Source organism: Citrus clementina, unplaced genomic scaffold (assembly GCF_000493195.1).
Source record: "Citrus clementina cultivar Clemenules unplaced genomic scaffold, Citrus_clementina_v1.0 scaffold_6, whole genome shotgun sequence".
Lineage (NCBI taxonomy): Eukaryota > Viridiplantae > Streptophyta > Magnoliopsida > Sapindales > Rutaceae > Citrus > Citrus x clementina.
In genome coordinates, this window is record NW_006262139.1 from 15,274,563 (window position 1) to 15,291,271 (window position 16,709).

General features: G+C 35.6%; 3 protein-coding genes across 4 annotated transcripts; 2 read left to right on the forward strand and 1 right to left on the reverse strand.

Annotated features, from left to right (window-relative positions):
- The first annotated feature begins 1,066 nt into the window (after window positions 1–1,066).
- On the forward strand, window positions 1,067–5,457 carry LOC18039783 (phosphatidylinositol:ceramide inositolphosphotransferase 1). The gene is made up of 12 exons (XM_006429184.2): window positions 1,067–1,572; window positions 1,691–1,780; window positions 2,142–2,228; window positions 2,332–2,400; window positions 3,071–3,151; window positions 3,774–3,845; window positions 4,042–4,102; window positions 4,187–4,289; window positions 4,538–4,633; window positions 4,724–4,770; window positions 4,883–5,010; window positions 5,113–5,457. Exons 1-12 carry the CDS (start codon window positions 1,540–1,542, stop codon window positions 5,188–5,190), a joined length of 945 nt encoding a protein of 314 aa, XP_006429247.1. The 5' UTR covers window positions 1,067–1,539; the 3' UTR covers window positions 5,191–5,457.
- A 2,908-nt stretch (window positions 5,458–8,365) lies between these two features.
- Window positions 8,366–12,312, forward strand: LOC18039784 (probable serine/threonine-protein kinase BSK3). Of its 2 annotated transcripts, none has more exons than XM_024181658.1 (10): window positions 8,366–8,777; window positions 8,891–9,111; window positions 9,242–9,377; window positions 9,752–9,885; window positions 9,969–10,074; window positions 10,281–10,366; window positions 10,461–10,649; window positions 10,988–11,155; window positions 11,474–11,587; window positions 11,892–12,312. In XM_024181658.1, the coding sequence occupies exons 1-10, from the start codon at window positions 8,696–8,698 to the stop codon at window positions 12,132–12,134; spliced, it is 1,479 nt and encodes a 492-aa protein (XP_024037426.1). In that variant the 5' UTR covers window positions 8,366–8,695; the 3' UTR covers window positions 12,135–12,312. The 2 variants fall into 2 exon arrangements, with proteins under 2 accessions (XP_024037426.1, XP_006429250.1); XM_006429187.2 differs by having other exon boundaries at window positions 10,991–11,155.
- Window positions 12,313–12,529: 217 nt separating this feature from the next.
- Window positions 12,530–15,615, reverse strand: LOC18039367. Its single transcript, XM_006429188.2, has 2 exons — window positions 14,783–15,615; window positions 12,530–13,286 (listed from the first exon to the last, which is right to left on the reverse strand). Exons 1-2 carry the CDS (start codon window positions 15,286–15,288, stop codon window positions 13,046–13,048), a joined length of 747 nt encoding a protein of 248 aa, XP_006429251.1. The 5' UTR covers window positions 15,289–15,615; the 3' UTR covers window positions 12,530–13,045.
- Window positions 15,616–16,709: the final 1,094 nt, after the last annotated feature.

Genomic DNA, 16,709 nt, shown 5'->3' on the forward strand with positions numbered 1-16,709 from the left:
ATTCTTTCAAGAGAACGCATAAACATATTATAAAATGGCCCATTGATCTTATTAATACAAAGAAATTGCTTGTACTATCCTTTTGTATCATTCAAAGATGCCACATTCCTCAAATTATTAATTCATAAAAGAATACAAATTTTTTATAGCCGGATTTCTTTTCTTGTCCAATCTATGTATAAAAATATTTATTTATTATTTTTAATCATAGTTTCTTAAAATTTTCTTATTTGTACAATAGTTAAATATATTCCATTCCTTGTGTTTGTCTAATCTCAAGATTAAGTGAAAATTACTAATCACTCCTAGTTCTCGTTGAATTCAACCATAATTGTTGGAACTCGATTAGAACTAAAATCAAACCCTAATTACCAAATAGTAAATAAAAAAAAGTGTTTAATGTTCACATAATCCCAATCGACAGACATGCTAATGAGAAAGCACATGAAAAATGAACCCATAAAAATAAGCTCAATGTGGTCGGTCAAACAAGTATCTCCCACGTGGACTTGTCCCCACAATTTCTCAAAATAATAATAAAACCCCCAACTCGGGGATTTTGAAATTTTTTGAAAACCTGACGAGGGATTTTGTTGTTGCAAATTTTAATCTCGTCTCCCGTGCCAAGACGCCCGTGACTGGCCAACCACCGAAGGTCACTTTTGTCATTTCGCTTGACTTCTTAAACTGCATTTAGCATTACTATTATTATTAGATTATTACCACTTTATTAGCATGGCAGGCCGAGGCCGGGGGATTTCAAAAGATTTCACTGACGGTAAACGGTAACAAAGCTAAAAGTCGCCGCTCTTTCACTAATAATTACTAATATCCCCTTTTTACCATAAAGTTTTAAAACAAAAATAAATGCTTTTCGGGGAACAGAATATTTGGCTTTTGTTGGCCTCGTTTTTTTTTTTTTTTTTTAAATTTTTATTGTAACTAATTAATCATTAAATGAAATCTAATTTCTCGGACACCACAGTATTTAGAAGAGAGCAGTAACTGGGAACTTTCTGTTTTTAATTTTAATTTTAATTTTATAATTCCAAAAATAAAACCTTAAAAGGGCCTCAGTTTTTTCTCCTCCCTCAACTGCTTCTCCGTGTTGGACTCGCGTATTTTAAAGCAGGCAGGAGAAACTCGAAGGCGAGAAAAAAGAGCACAGAGAAAAGCGAGCGAGAGAGATTAGAGAATCTGAGCGCCATCTTGTTATTCGATTTATACCTAATTAACGCCTAATTCATTTCAATCTTAAGTCGCTTCTAAATTCATCGCCTTTTTGCTCTTCTTCACTCAGTTTCTTCGCCAACTACTCCCCCTTTAATCCTCTTGATCTCCACCGTAGATCGCGATTGTGAATCGGGTGATAACCGTCCGTTGGATCTTCGGAAACCGAGATTAATCTAATTAAGTTGAAGAATTTTAGATTAAGGAATTTTGTTGAGATTTGAGAGTGTGTGTTTTTTCTGTTAATGATGTTGACTTTGTGAAGTACTATGGAAGTTGTTGTTACACGACAAGAACAAGAACAAGAACATGACGCTTTACATTGGTCGCGAAGCTTCAAAGGTTTCTTCTTGCTTATTCTGTTATGTGTATACATATATTGACAAATTTTGATACTGTTTTGTTCATCAGTTTTGTGAATTCAAATTTAATTTAATTTGATTTGGTTTTGTTGGCGAAGCTATGGAAGAGAATTTGTGCAGAAACTACTACCGAAATCAACCTGCTCGTCGACAACTGGAAATACCTTCTCGCCGGTCTAGTCTGTCAGGTCTTATATCATGATTAATTTAATTGATTAATTAATTAATTAATTATTTTTTTGGTGTATTGATTAACTAGAAGTCTAAGTTTTGATGAAACAAGTGTAGGATCTGGTAAGAGGTTACCATCAGTGTTTGTTACACTCTGTAACTTTGTGAGAAAACTTAAGCTTCTAGCGTAAGACTAAACTTTTTAACTCTCAAAATTTTGTCCTAAGTGAATGTCATTTGTCTTTCTAAACCAGTTTAGTTTTAATTATGTTTTGCTAATACCGATAGCCTCCTTTGCCTTCTTTGTTAATCCCGTTACTTTTTCCTCATCTTTCTACATGATTCATCTCTAATGGGTTTATTCATACTTGTGTACAGTACATACATGGTCTTGCAGCTCGAGGAGTTCATTATCTACATCGGCCCGGACCAACATTACAGGATCTTGGATTCATGCTTCTCCCGGTTTGTGCTAATACTTTTGTTTTTGGCTGTTTGCTTGTCTAATGTTTGTGTCTTATAGGAATTGTTCATTGCTCACTTATGTTTCATCCTGTTGTAAATTCAGGAGCTCGGGCAAGATAAGGCCTACATGAGTGAGACTCTATTCACGTTCATCTTTTTATCATTTTTCTTGGTAAGCTTCTTCCAAATTTTTTCATTGTTTTGCCTTTTCAGTTACTGATTGGTGGTTGCATTTATCAGCATTGCATTTATTTTTCCCTTTCCGGATGGTACAGATTTTTTGTAGATTAAAAGGTGTTTTTGCTTAATGTGGAAGTCTTAAGAACCCAAATACTGCTTACTATGTACATGTAAATGTGTGACATGCTTACTGGAATTGTTGCTGAGCGCTGTATTTCCTATTGTCTACACTAGTAATAAACTTTGGAGTGTGGCTATGCAGTACTTCATAAAATTTTCAAATTACTCAATGTGCCACAGAAAATAAAGTGACATCGCATAATTGCTAATCCTGGATTTCCCATCACCAGTTTGGTAAATCCTTTGTGGATGGGAAATAAAGCGGGATTCCTGTTGGTGTTTTGATTTAGTATGTATACAATCTGCCTGTACTAAAAGATTGCTTCTGTACTTTCTCTACAAATTTTGGTTTGTTTAGTTTACCAGATCTTTGTTGGGTTGGTCCGATGATTGATTTATCTGCAGTGGAAAGTTGCTACTTTCCTTTTTCTTTTCTTGGATGTTTAATCTTCTTAATGTTTGATTTGTGCATGATTGCATTAGTACAAAATCTCCTTCAAGAGTTTACTGTGGTCTAATATCTGGCATCTTCTTTTTTGCAGTGGACTTTCCATCCTTTTATCTTGAAGAGCAAAAAGATCTACACTGTCCTAGTATGGTGCAGGGTTCTATCATTTTTAGTTGTAAGTGCAGATGACTTCATTTTTTTGGAACGGTTGATTATAGATACATTTAACATAGGCGTTGTTTAAGGTATTACTTTTTTTTTCAAGTTTTTTTCCATCTCAATTCCCCCAACTTAACTAGATTTTAAACTTCTCCATTGTTTGTGAGCAGTTGAATGATTTCTGATAATTTCATTGTATTCTCGTTGCATTCACAATGTTCTGCATGTTTTTCTGACGGCAGAGGTATCAAGGAAGAAGATTACGCCACAACTATAATATTGTAAACTGATTTATGGTATTTAGGATTTTAATATTGCTACCCTACATCAATAAGGCCATAAAAAACAAATTGCTGGTTAATGTCCAAGCCTTGTGTAATCAATTTGGATCTCATGAGTATTTTGTAAGGTTTCAGTTATTGATGTGGTGGCTATCTTGTATATCTGCTTAAATTTTATGACCTATCTAGTTACAAGCAATTCCAATTTTGAACCTTATCCAACTCTTTTATGAATTTTGATAAATAGGCTAGTTGTCATAATTTATGAACTCAGTGTCAATCATTTCTTTTTTAATTTGCCTTGGAAGCAGCTCTGTATCTGTTTTTTGATATTTAATTCGTTCTTGTTTATTGCAGTTTTCTCAAATGCTCCGGATTCTCACATTCTATTCAACCCAGCTTCCCGGTCCAAACTATCATTGTCGTGAGGTAAAGTCTTTGACGCTTGTCTATCATTTTTGTCAAGCACTTTATGTAGTGCAATAGATTTAGTTTGATGTCTTATGTACTCTGTAAACAGTTTTTTCTTCTTTGGTCGGGGTTGGGATTCAATTTGAAAATTCAACCTTTTTTTTTTATTTGTCTAAAATTAATGACATTAAGCTATGCTTTTTTGTGTTCGCAGGGCTCTAAGCTTGCTACATTGCCACGTCCACATAGTGCAGTTGAAGTCCTCTTCATTAACTGTATGTGCTTATGTTTGATTCTAGTACTTGTGTTCATTGCCTTTTACATAGCTTTTGTACTCATTTGGTTTGTCAAATATGCAGTTCCGCGGGGTGTCTTATATGGATGTGGTGATTTGATATTTTCATCACACATGATCTTTACTTTAGTCTTTGTGCGCACTTATCAGAAATATGGCACACGAAGGTAAAGTTGCACGGTTTTTCTCATTCACCAATCCTGTTATTGCTCGCTTCCTCTCTTTCTCATTCTTGAAAAGAAGATTTTTTAGTTTGTTGGTTTCCAAGGAACAATGGGCATTTTTTTTTTTTTGGCTGGACTTGTACTCAGATGCAATTTAACTGCATAATGCTGCATGACATTTTTGCATCTTATTGGACATGTAGAGTTGATTCTTTTCCTTTTTTCTTGCCCATCTTTATGCAAACTTGCAGATTTATAAAGCAGTGTGGTTGGTTGCTTGCGGTTATCCAGAGCCTCTTGATTATAGCATCTCGCAAACATTACACAGTTGACGTAGTTGTTGCTTGGTAGGAAAACTTATTTGTTCATTCAATGTTTGGTTTTAATTATTTCTGTGCAGTATTTTTTATTTATGTTTTCACTATGAATCTTTGCAGGTATACTGTTAATCTAGTGGTGTTCTTTATCGACAAAAAGTTGCCAGGTTTGCATTTTTTTCTTCATTTTACTGTACACATATTTTATATTTGTTCATTTTTTTTCTTCTTTAGGGTTGGAACCCTGAGCCATATAGTACTGACTTTTTGACATTGCAGAACTGCCTGATCGAACCAGCGGAAATTTACCTCTGTTGTTGCCAGTAAGCAGCAAAGACAAGGAGGCTAGGACCAAAGAAGAGAATCACAAGCTCTTGAACGGGAACTCTGTAGACCCTGCAGATTGGGTATAAAATTTAGGAATCTATTTGTTCACCAAAATCTCTTTTTCGAACACGCACAAAATTGATCTAAAACTTACACTTTTACATGTTTTCTATTATTCCCAGAGGCAGAGAACACAAGTCAATGGGAAGGTTCTGGAAGATGGAAATGTCCATGCTGATAATGCAATGAACGGTGCTTAGATGATAGAAAGCTGCTGCCTCTGTAACGAGGTCTTGCTGTGAAGACCACTAATTGAATTCTTGTTACCATGGATTAAAGGGATTAGTTGCTCGAGTCCCCTATCCCCAACACTGGTACAAATTTGATTTGTATTCTAGAGAAAATGAGTTGCATTATTATCCCTGTATATTTTGCTGTCATGCTTCTCTGTCTCGGTTAAGAAGATTGTCCATCATCAGCATAAGCATGTGTAATCTTATCATGGAATCATAGTTGTATTGCTGCCATTATCATTCTTGGATAGTGTTCTTTACTAATTTATATGATCAACAAAAGTGTCATCCAAAAGCAAAAGTATTTCGCAGCCGATTTTTGTAAGTCTCTTGGCAAACAGTTGATATCGATCATCAATCAGTATGGGGGGGCACGTGATGTTTCTTCTTTTGCTGTTGCTGTTGCATGTGCCTATGGCCCAGGTGTTGTAATACTCATATCCCACGCCTTGTTGTCTCTGCACTTTGTTTTTACACGTAAAAAAATCTCCATTATGAGGCACGAAATGTCTCAAATTACGGAAGCAGCAGCGCCTCACATCACATGCCTTTAGTCTCGTAATCTTTTGTGTAGATCACATAACCATCGCGTACTAAATTACAAATGTTTACATGCAAAAGGAGGAAGCAACAGCAATCATCCATTATTCAAAAAAGCAGACAACTTTTTTTTTTTTTTTTGATCTGGGGCATTACTTTTCAGGATGGTGGTGTCAGCCCACATGACAAAGATGGTCCAATTTGTTGGAAACCGTTTCTGCCGTGAGTGATGCTCCGCATATAAAGTTATCAAAATTTGTATAATGTGCAGCTCACGCAGCACCAACTACATCTTTTGCTAATATTAATTGAGAAGCGAAAGTTTTGTATTTGACCTCATAAATGCAGTGTTAATGGTTTAGTTTCAATCTTAATAAAAAGCCCTAACCCTAGTGGGCATGAGTGCTGATGAGTAGTGATATTAATCCCCCAAGTTCTTGTTACCGAAATAAGTAACTTACAGCATAACCCTTTTGAATTGAAAATGGAAATTACAATAGTGCTGGTGAACAATATTGAAGCTGTAGATTAATCGAAAAATGCTACTTGGCAATTTGGCAGCCCACAGGACTGTAACCTAAGCAACATCAACCGCGTGATGATTACTCCTCCACAATCCACTGCCTCTTCTGTTGCACAAACATCTTACTTGACATCAATTGGAAAGCAATAATCTTGCAGCATCATCATCATCGAAAAAAATGGGGCAAATTTTGCTGATATTTTGTATATCTTTTAATTATTGTCTCGTGTGATATTTCAAAGAGATGGGCTGTGTGCGTGTACAACAGCTAAATTTGCTTTGCTCATGTGGGCTCTCTCTCCCTATCAAAGTTGTGTGCATCTGTTGACAATTGACAGCCGAAGAGGCAGAGCAAGGACCCACGACCCACGTATATGTAAATCTCATGATAATTGTGCAGTGCCCCACCCCCCACCTGTTGTTAGACCCAAAACAAAAAAGCTAAAACGGTGCTGGCGCGATTTAAGCTGTTAAAATTAGTCAAAATGGCGAGTTCTTTTTATATATGTCTGATGTTTAGTAAAGAGGTGCAATGCAGAATGCGATATCATCATTGCTGATATGCCTATGTAACGACCGCTTTCTGCCTCTGCAACGCTCTTCCTTTCTTCTGTATTGCGGGTCCTCTTTGATCCCTAAATGGGTGTTACTCATTATTATACCAACTGTCAGATTTTTTTGTCTTTCTTTAATACCAGAATATTTTGTCTTTGATGTCTATATATAGTATTTGTGATTCAATACCCTTTACCTCTTGTTGTTTAAATCAGTTAAGCTATTCTTAAGAGACAAAACCATTCATAACTTCAAATTGTCTGTCCTAGGAGGTCAAATCGGACAAAAACTGAAAACAATACGACATAATTAATCTAACAAATTTTGTATAAGTTACAGTTTAATAACAACTCAAATTGTCTTTTCACTCCATGTGAGCGAGATTCAAATCTCAAAACCTCTTATTATTGTTTTAAATAAATCTAAACCCACTAATTCATATTATATTAATTGATCATGGTTCCCCCTAATTATTATATTACTAGACAGAGAGAGAGAGAGAGAGAGAGAGAGATTTTGTACCTTTTTTTCTAAAAACAGAAGGCAACTCTTCTCTTGCCATTGATTGATTGAGATTCAACTTTCCATGTGAGATACGAATGGGAATGCCATTTTGTTGTGGTCACTTAAAAATGTGAGGTTGGTGAGACAAAGAGATAGGTATGGTTTGGTTTCCCCTTTCCATTATAAGCTCGACAACTGGCCAACCTCACAACACATTCGTTTCTTACATTATCAGCTCTCACATTTATTTTCTGACTTAGTGTGATAACCTTCAGAAGCTAATGTTGAGTTGTTGCTGCATGCAATGCATGAAGCCCATCAAAATTTTCCAACATGATCGGTTACAAATTAAGCTGAATAGATATAAGACTCCTTTATCTAAGTTGAATAATATTAAAATCCTAATCGCGAATCACCACGTGCATTTTCTTTCTCATATTTTGAATTTGATTACTAATTTTTATCTCGTCATATTTTGCTCCCACAGTTTGAATGGTCCAAGAAATCAAACGATTTTGTTTACTTGTCAAGATTTAGCTACATGCTTTCCAAGTGCATGCTAAATTAGATCCTTCCAGCTAAAAAGGACCGGGTCACAAATTGAATATTAAAACGCGTCTAAGAAATTGAATCTCAAGTCTTTTTCTGGGGCGTTACTAGAACCGGATAACTTGAAAACGACTTGACACGTAAACAGTCTTAATCCCTAAGCTAGAGTTTTCGTTCATTAAACCATTCTTTAATTGAAGTTGAAACACGACCTAATCAAATCAAATTGCATCATTTCATTTGATATTTAGTTTCTACGACATCGTTTATTTTGACTCCAACCCCACGGAATACGACCGTTGATTTGGTTCAATCCCATACCATGTTTATCCGCAAACTTTGCCCCGAAAACCCAAAAACACCCTCAAAAGCACCAACAATTTACCGGGGAAAAGGGGCAAAATAATCATGATTAGTCATGACAATAAATAAAGGGAATGATGAGATTGCAGAAAGCTTGAAGCCCAAAAGGCACTTTCCGAAGCACACATAAAGCGTGGCATTGACACATGGAAAACACAGATAAAAAATTACATTAAATTCTCACAAATTTGATCTTCAGAATTTCACATTACAAAACGGACTTAGAAAGGACATGAACCAAAATATCTCTCTGTGACAGGATTTTGAAACTTATTTGACCGAGCGCAGAGAGAGAGAGAGAGAGAGAGGCGGGGAGAGACCTATAGTCCTACAGAGTGTTTTCGGTTTTCGGAGTTGCAGTTGCACGGAAGCAATGCCATACCGTCTGATCATTTGAAAAGCTTCTGATCGTTTGTCCACCGTCTAATTTTTAATCAAATGGGGGGCCGTTGTTCCAAGTTTTCCATTTGCTGGTTCCACTGCCATCTCAAGTCTTCCGTCCTTGAATCCTCCGATCTCGGTGAAACTTTAAACCTTGTCTCTCTCTCTCTCTCTCTCTCTCTATGTGTCTGATGGCATTTTTGTAGTTTAGAGTAAAAGGTCGAGTTTTTTTTTTGTAATTTTGTGGTGCAGACAGTGGGGGCAAAAACGACCGGCAAACAGTTCCGAGTTTCACTGAGTTCAGCTTACAGCAACTGAGAACTGCCACGTGTGATTTCTCCCCCGACAACATAGTATCGGAACACGGTGAAAAATCTCCCAACATTGTTTACAAAGGGAAACTCGATAATGACCGTTGGGTCGCCGTTAAACGGTTCAGCAAATTCAACTGGCCCGATTCTCGCCAATTCCTCGTCCGTTAATTCATCAACGTTTTGTTTAAATGTTCATTTTCCTTTTCTTTCTTTTTTTTTTTTCCGAACAGCATAATTTTAAAAGCTGACTTAAGATTTAAAAAAAAAATGAAAAATGGGGTTTTTTTAGGAGGAGGCAAAGGCAGTGGGGAATTTAAGGAGTGAGAGACTGGCGAATCTGATTGGTTGTTGCTATGAAGCCGATGAGAGATTGCTAGTCGCCGAGTTCATGCCGAATGAAACTCTTGCAAAACATCTCTTTCATTGTGAGTTAGCGGGGTTATGATATTTTGATTAATTTGTTACATTCTATTTAGAGCATGCGTTATATTTATGCATTTGCCATGCGTTTAAGGTTGATCTCGATTTTTTTTTCCCAAATGGAATATTAATATTACACGTGATTGGGTAGTTATAAGCAAGTAAAATTATTTATCAATTCTAATCTTAAAAATTATTATAAATTGACCCAAATGACTAATTTATTATTTGATTCTATGGGTACTCGTCACGGTCTCTGAGGCATATTTTTCTCGGAACTGTGTATTGGGTACTTTTGTTGTACAAAATCATTGGCATTGACGGCTTCTATAAACTAGTTCTTGTTTATGAAAATAAAAATAAAATAAAATTGAAACAGGGGAGACCCAGCCCATGAAATGGGCAATGAGGCTGAGGGTGGCACTCTATTTGGCACAAGCTCTAGAATATTGCAGCAGCAAAGGGAGAGCATTGTACCATGATCTCAATGCCTACAGAATCTTATTTGATAAGGTAAGTAGTTTTTGGTGCTTCTATTGGTTATTCATTGAACTATTTTGATATCTTGGTAATAGCTGTGGATTTGTGGTTGACAGGATGGCAATCCCAGGCTTTCTTCCTTTGGCCTTATGAAAAATAGTAGAGACGGTAAAAGTTACAGCACTAACTTGGCTTTCACCCCACCCGAGTACATGAGAACAGGTATGTCATTCGTTCTCAGTTTAAGACTTGCTATCGGTTACAAAATGATTTTGGTATGTCCTTGAAAAATGTCTAAATTCAAAATGCATATTAAACCTGTTTCTAATATAATGTAGGTTGCATGGATCCTCTGTAAATAATCAGTTGTGCATTCATTCTCAGTTTAAGCTAAAACTAACTGTGTTAGTGTCATCATCTACTGGCAGGTAGAGTGACCCCGGAAAGTGTTGTGTACAGCTTTGGCACCATGTTGCTAGATCTTCTGAGCGGCAAACATATTCCCCCAAGCCATGTAATTGATTCGTCTTTTATAATAATAATACCTATTTCAATTAGAAAGGTGAACAATTTTTGGTGAGTTAAGTCTCTATACGTCGTGTTTGCAGGCACTTGATTTGATTCGTAGCAAGAATTTCTTATTGTTGATGGACTCTGCTCTGGAAGGCCATTTCTCAAATGATGAGGGAACCGAGTTAGTGCGGTTAGCTTCTCGTTGTCTGCAGTCTGAAGCTCGTGAGAGGCCAAATGCTAAGTCCCTTGTCATATCTCTCATGTCACTTCAGAAAGAAGCAGAGGTATATGAAGTATTTGATTGAAAGTTTACTTGTTTCCATGTATGAAAAGTAACGATTTCCCTGTCCTAATGTTCCTTCAATACTGTTGACCGTACTTTTTTTAAGTAGTAATGGATCACTGATGTTGATTATATGCTTATAAAGTGACAACGGAATTATTTGGTAAGTATGATATTTCTTTACTTGCAAGGAATTTTACATGTAATGCAATGTCTAACTGCCAAATGTTCTTCATTTTTTTTTCGCTTGTGTAGAACGGCACACATTTTTAAAGGCTCATCTGATTTTTTACTGAAGAAATTAGTTGAGAAAACTTAACATCTCATTAAAATTTTTAGCAGGTTCCATCATATGTTTTGTTGGGTATCCAGCATGAAACTGCACCTTCAACAAAACCACTGTCGTTGACACCTCTTGGTGAAGCTTGCTCAAGATTGGACCTTACTGCTATACATGAAATATTGGAGGGTATGGGATACAAGGATGATGAGGGCATTGCCAATGAGGTTTGCTAGTTCTTATCCTACACTTGGTATTCTATCTGTTTAGTGTGAAAAATGTGGTTTTCTAATCCTGCTTTGACAATGTAAACGTGATTGAGATTTGATCTGTATTACTATTTGGTGAAATTCCTACTGTGAAGCTTAAGCCCCAAGTACAATGGTCTAATTGATGTTGGGCATGGATTCTTCTGAACTATCTCAACAAAGAGGGGATCATTTTGATGCTTTACAATATGTGTTTTAATAGAACAACACTAAGTAGATTGTCTTTCAATTTTATTTAACCACTTGAGCACACTAAGTTATTGTGGCTTTCTGCAGCTTTCTTTCCAAATGTGGACCAGTCAGATGCAGGAGACCTTGAATTCTAAGAAGCATGGAGATACAGCATTTCGAGCCAAGGACTTTTCAACTGCCATTGATTGCTACACACAAGTGAGTTTTTTCATTTTGGATTTTATTTTGGGATGCTATTTCTGTTTGTGCCTTGCATTCTTCTCACACATTATTGCAAATGCGAAGTGATAAAATATCAAAAGAACTTTTTCAGATTGATAAGAATAATACAGAACCGAGACATTTCTTAATATAAGGGGCTTACATAAATAAATTAAACATAAGTTTTCAATTAAGAATTGGAACCTTGGACTGTTTGGTGCATGCTTATCAGTAGTTGATTTATGTTGAATGTGAAAATAGATTTGCATGAGACGCTTAACTTTTCTTCTGTCTTCTCTAGTTCATTGATGGGGGAACCATGGTTTCACCAACGGTGTATGCTAGGCGCTGCTTGTCCTACTTGATGAATGACATGCCACAAGAAGCTCTTGGCGATGCCATGCAAGCTCAGGTGGTGTCTCCTGATTGGCCTACTGCTTTATATCTTCAAGCAGCTTGCCTCTTTAGCCTTGGGATGGAGAATGATGCCCGAGAAACACTGAAAGATGGCACAAACTTGGAAGCTAAAAAGAACAAAAATTAAATTGTATAGGTTTCTCTTTTGTTTCATCTTACTTTTTCACCTATAGTTCTATCCAGGCTCCTGTATTTATTTGGTCATTCTTATTTCATTTCCTTTTCGATTTCAAGCTTTCAAAATGTTGCGGGATTCTTTTATAATTGTTTCATTTATGATAATTAATACTTGAGCGGTTTCTTAATGCTTAGAGTCTGCAGATTGAGTCTCACTAACATGTTCATGCCTGCAGCTGCAACCAGTAACAGGAAATAATCTTTGAAGTTTTATCTGGAATTTGAATGGAAATTAACTTGAACAAAATATTTAGATGATCAATACAAGTCCTCTACTCGAGCTCTGACCCATCTCACTGTTGATAAATGAAAACCGAAACATTGAAACTGTTGGCAAGCTCAAAGTGATTTCCACTGCAATTTCAGAAGAATGCCAATAATATACACTTCACAATAGTGATTCTCAATGTAAGCAATCTCAACACGAATTGATTTACAACTTAAATTTCTTAAAACACATCGAGCAAACCCCCCAACCAAAAAAAAAAAAAAGGAAAGAAAAGAAGCCTTGAACTGAAAAAAGAAACTGTCATGCAGGTTCAATGAGCGACAACAATTATGCAGATAAATAACATTCAAGTCAAAAAAAGGTTTAAAGATTGTTAATGCTCCATACAGCAGCCTAACAAAGCTTGGTAATTTTGAGGAATGTGCATAGATATGACAGTCTCAATGCGTATGAAACAGAAGAGGAAAGACGAAGAGGTATAGAAACCTATTAAATTCTGTGGAAGCTCTAAACTATCCCATTACTCATTGCCATCGAAACCATGTGATCAGGCTCAATTATGGGATTTCTGTTTTTATTTTTATTTTTATGATTTCCATTCTTTTATCCTGCTCTATTTTCTCTGCAATATCCTACGATGAGGGCATGTTAAAGTGAAAGAGCCATGATATGACAAATGCAAACACCATGCAAGCAAGCAGAAAGTTAAGGAAGCGGTGGCCATGCCAGATGCTTCGAGTCTCTCCATGGCCTATTGCAGCTGAGATTGAAGATGTTGCATTGGCATTGTTCACTTCATTTGAGAGCTCGGCAGTCTCAATCTCAGTTGCTCCAGCAACATTGCGTGCGATAGAATTACAAATCTCACAGGTCCTGTAAGAATTTAGCAGATGAAATCAATCTAAAGCATAACAATTAGAACATGAAGAAGAGAGGCTAATTTCTGCATTCAAAAGGGTAGTAAAGGAGCAAGTCTGAGATTTAGCTACTGACTAATAATGGACCATGAAGTCAGTAATTGAAAACCAGACTTGTCTGTTCTATACATATGTTTTTATTAATATTGCATAAAGGCTCATCCTAATACAGCCCTTAAAACAATTGACGTGTGACAATAAAGTAAAAACAAAGCACATGCAAACAGAAAGAGTGAGAAGAGGAAACACAATATCAGAATTTGCATGATGCATCAGAGGTTCCAGCTTTTCCAGTGTGAAAAAGATAAACACTACAAATGACCTTATCACTAAAGGAATAATGACTCTTCCCCATCAGATTTCTTTTTCTTACATACACAAAATAGCTTGCATCCATAGTATCCGTAGCCAAACTTCACTTAAGTTCCTTTTTTCATCTATAGGTAGTTAAACAAAACCTCCAAGAAAGCTACAAGATAAAGTATGCAGTTCGAACACAAATGTAAATTCTTGAGTGGAACAATTGGGAGCTTTACTACACTAAGCAACCCTAAATAACTGCAATTGGGTTCAACTTAGATCAAGATCAGATTAAATGACAGGCATTTCTTCAGTATTATTTTAAGTGATAATTAATAACTAAGCTGTGATAATTAATAGCTAAGCTATGATACAAAGAATTATTTTGAAAACATTCAACCAATGAAAAGAAATAGCATGGTAATGTGACTTACTGACATTGAATTTTCAGCATAACACTAAATAATTAATCCACAAATCAGCCAAAATTCAGGGAATCCGAGCTAGAATTAAAAAAGGAAAAAGAATTAGCTCATCAAATCAATATCTTAGGATACCCAACACTTTACCTTAGCCATTTACAAGAAGTCAATTGTCAACAAACATGTAAATGAGGAATTTGCATCAGCAAAATTAAAAAAAGAATAGGTGGACACCGGAAAGCAGTAATCGCCCACCAAAAAATCATCAATTAAAGGGTCCAAACTCCACTTTCACAAAAAAAAAAAAAGGAAAAAAAGAAAAAAGCAAACCAGAATGAAAAATGAAGAGATTCCTAGTTCCTAAACCTCAAAGAAAAAAATAAATAAATAAAAAAGCATAGAACAGCAAATGAATTGTCGGTGATGGAGTTGTAAAACATTATATGAGAACCTCCTAATGCTTTACTCTTTTGCTTTACTTTTCTTTCATCAATGTCATCTTCTTTCCCTTTCTTTTTTAAGAAATTATTGATCAAAATTCTTTAGCCCTCTTTACCTCACACGTTAAACTTTACATATCTCAAACTAATTAAACTGTAGTTACAAGTCCAAAATCATAAGCCAAAATGGGGTTGAAAAAAAAGAAAAAAGAAATGCAATCAAACTAGCAAAATGCTATACAAAAAACAAGAGCTTGGTTTTTTTTTTTTTTTATAATTTCTGAACTTACTTGTTTCCTCTAATCTTGAACCAGGCCTCAGCACACTGTTTATGAGCAGCAGCCAAATCATCTTTGCAAGAGCACCCCAACTGAATTGGAACCCCAGATTCATGGCTATTACTCTCAAGACCTAGATGGCAAATCCTACAAATCCTACAATCTCTTTCACCCTCCACTCTATTATTATTATTATTAGTAGTAGTAGTAGTAGCAGCAGCAGCAGTAGCCAAATGGACTTTTATTTCAATTTCATGAACTGCACTCTCAATCTCCACAGAACAATCAGACGACGACGATGAAGAAACCGATGACACTCTCCTCGAATCACCACCGCCCAAGCTCATTTCTTGATCATCAGAAACACAAGCAAAACTGTACTCATCATACGACCCACCAGTTGTTGAGTAAAACTGAGAGTAACACGAGCCACCATCCTCGGCGTCGGAGAAGCACACGCTGACTTCACTTCCGGCCACAGACCGGCGATGATGATGGCTGCCCTGTTCTATATCCATTGTCTAAAATTTAGGTAAAAAAAAAAGAAGCTATGATTTTTTGAAAAAAACAAAATGATCAATAAGAATAATGGTAGCATAAAATGTGAAGGAGGATTTATAGAAGTGGGTATTGGATTAGGTAATGTTTCAACTCCATTAACGCAATAAAGTTCGAAACTTTAGCAGTAAATACCGAAGCTTTAGCTTTTGTTAAGAAACTTGGGCTGGAACCCAGCAGCGTGGTGGGTGGTAACAGAGAAATTGGGAGGAGACTTCAATTTAATTTTCTGAATATAAAGACTTCGGGATCTTTGTCTTTGGCAAGATTCTGTACGTTGGATGGGGAGTTAATCGTGAATCTTTAGTGAGATCGGACGGTCCAGATTGAAAGACAGACCTCTCCATGTGTATCAAGGAAATTTCTAACATTTAAAATTATTGCATGTCGGACGATCCATTTTGTTTTGTCGTTTTTTCTTCTTTTCTCTTTGTTTTCTTCTATGCGTAGAAAATACGGTAATATAATTTTATTTAAAGAATAAATTTAATAATTATTTTATCCTTCAAAGATCCATATTTAATTACACTTCTACGCTGTATCATTATAATATATTGTCCCTTTTTGTGGAATTTAGTATGTAAAAATATTGGAGAGTCATCAGTACATCACGTATGTATTAAGGAAATGTTTATTCTATTTTATTATTGAATAACTTCGTGAACAAACTAACTTCTTAAAGATTCTTGAATTAAAAAATTAAAAAAAAAAAGGGAAATCGAATAAAATTGAACAAATGGATTCTTTGGATGATTGTATCCGAAATAAAGCTATGCCATTGGTGGATCGGAAACAGGACGTGAAGACACATGCACTCTCGCGAATCATGTGATAAAGTCCCCCCATCAAAACCATGAACTGTTGTCGTAAAAACAGTTTTTGACGGAGGGTGGACCGCATCGAGATCATGGTCCGTGACGCGATTGTAGCTGAGACCGTGAGTCTCTCAAATTACATTATTTAATTTATCACCTTTTATCATTCAATATATATATATAGAGTAATTTTTTTATCAAAAATTTTAACGTGTAGAAAAATTTAGTAAAATTTTAAAATCATACGTTTTTTAAAAATTTTCAGTTCAAAATCTTAAAGTACGGAAAAAGTTTAAGAAAATTTTAAAATTATAGGATTTTAAAAGCTTAAAACACTTAAATCACACAATTTATGTGTGTTTTTTAAATTTTTCCACACTTTAAAATTTCGAATTGAAACATTTATACATATATATTCCAGAGTTAAATTATACTACTCTAATTCCATTTATATATATGTAGTGTAGCTAATACATGTAACCAAATTTCTAACCAAACTACCAATTCCATTAATAATAAAAATGATTGGTAACCAACAACCCCCAAAATGGGATAGAAAATTCATA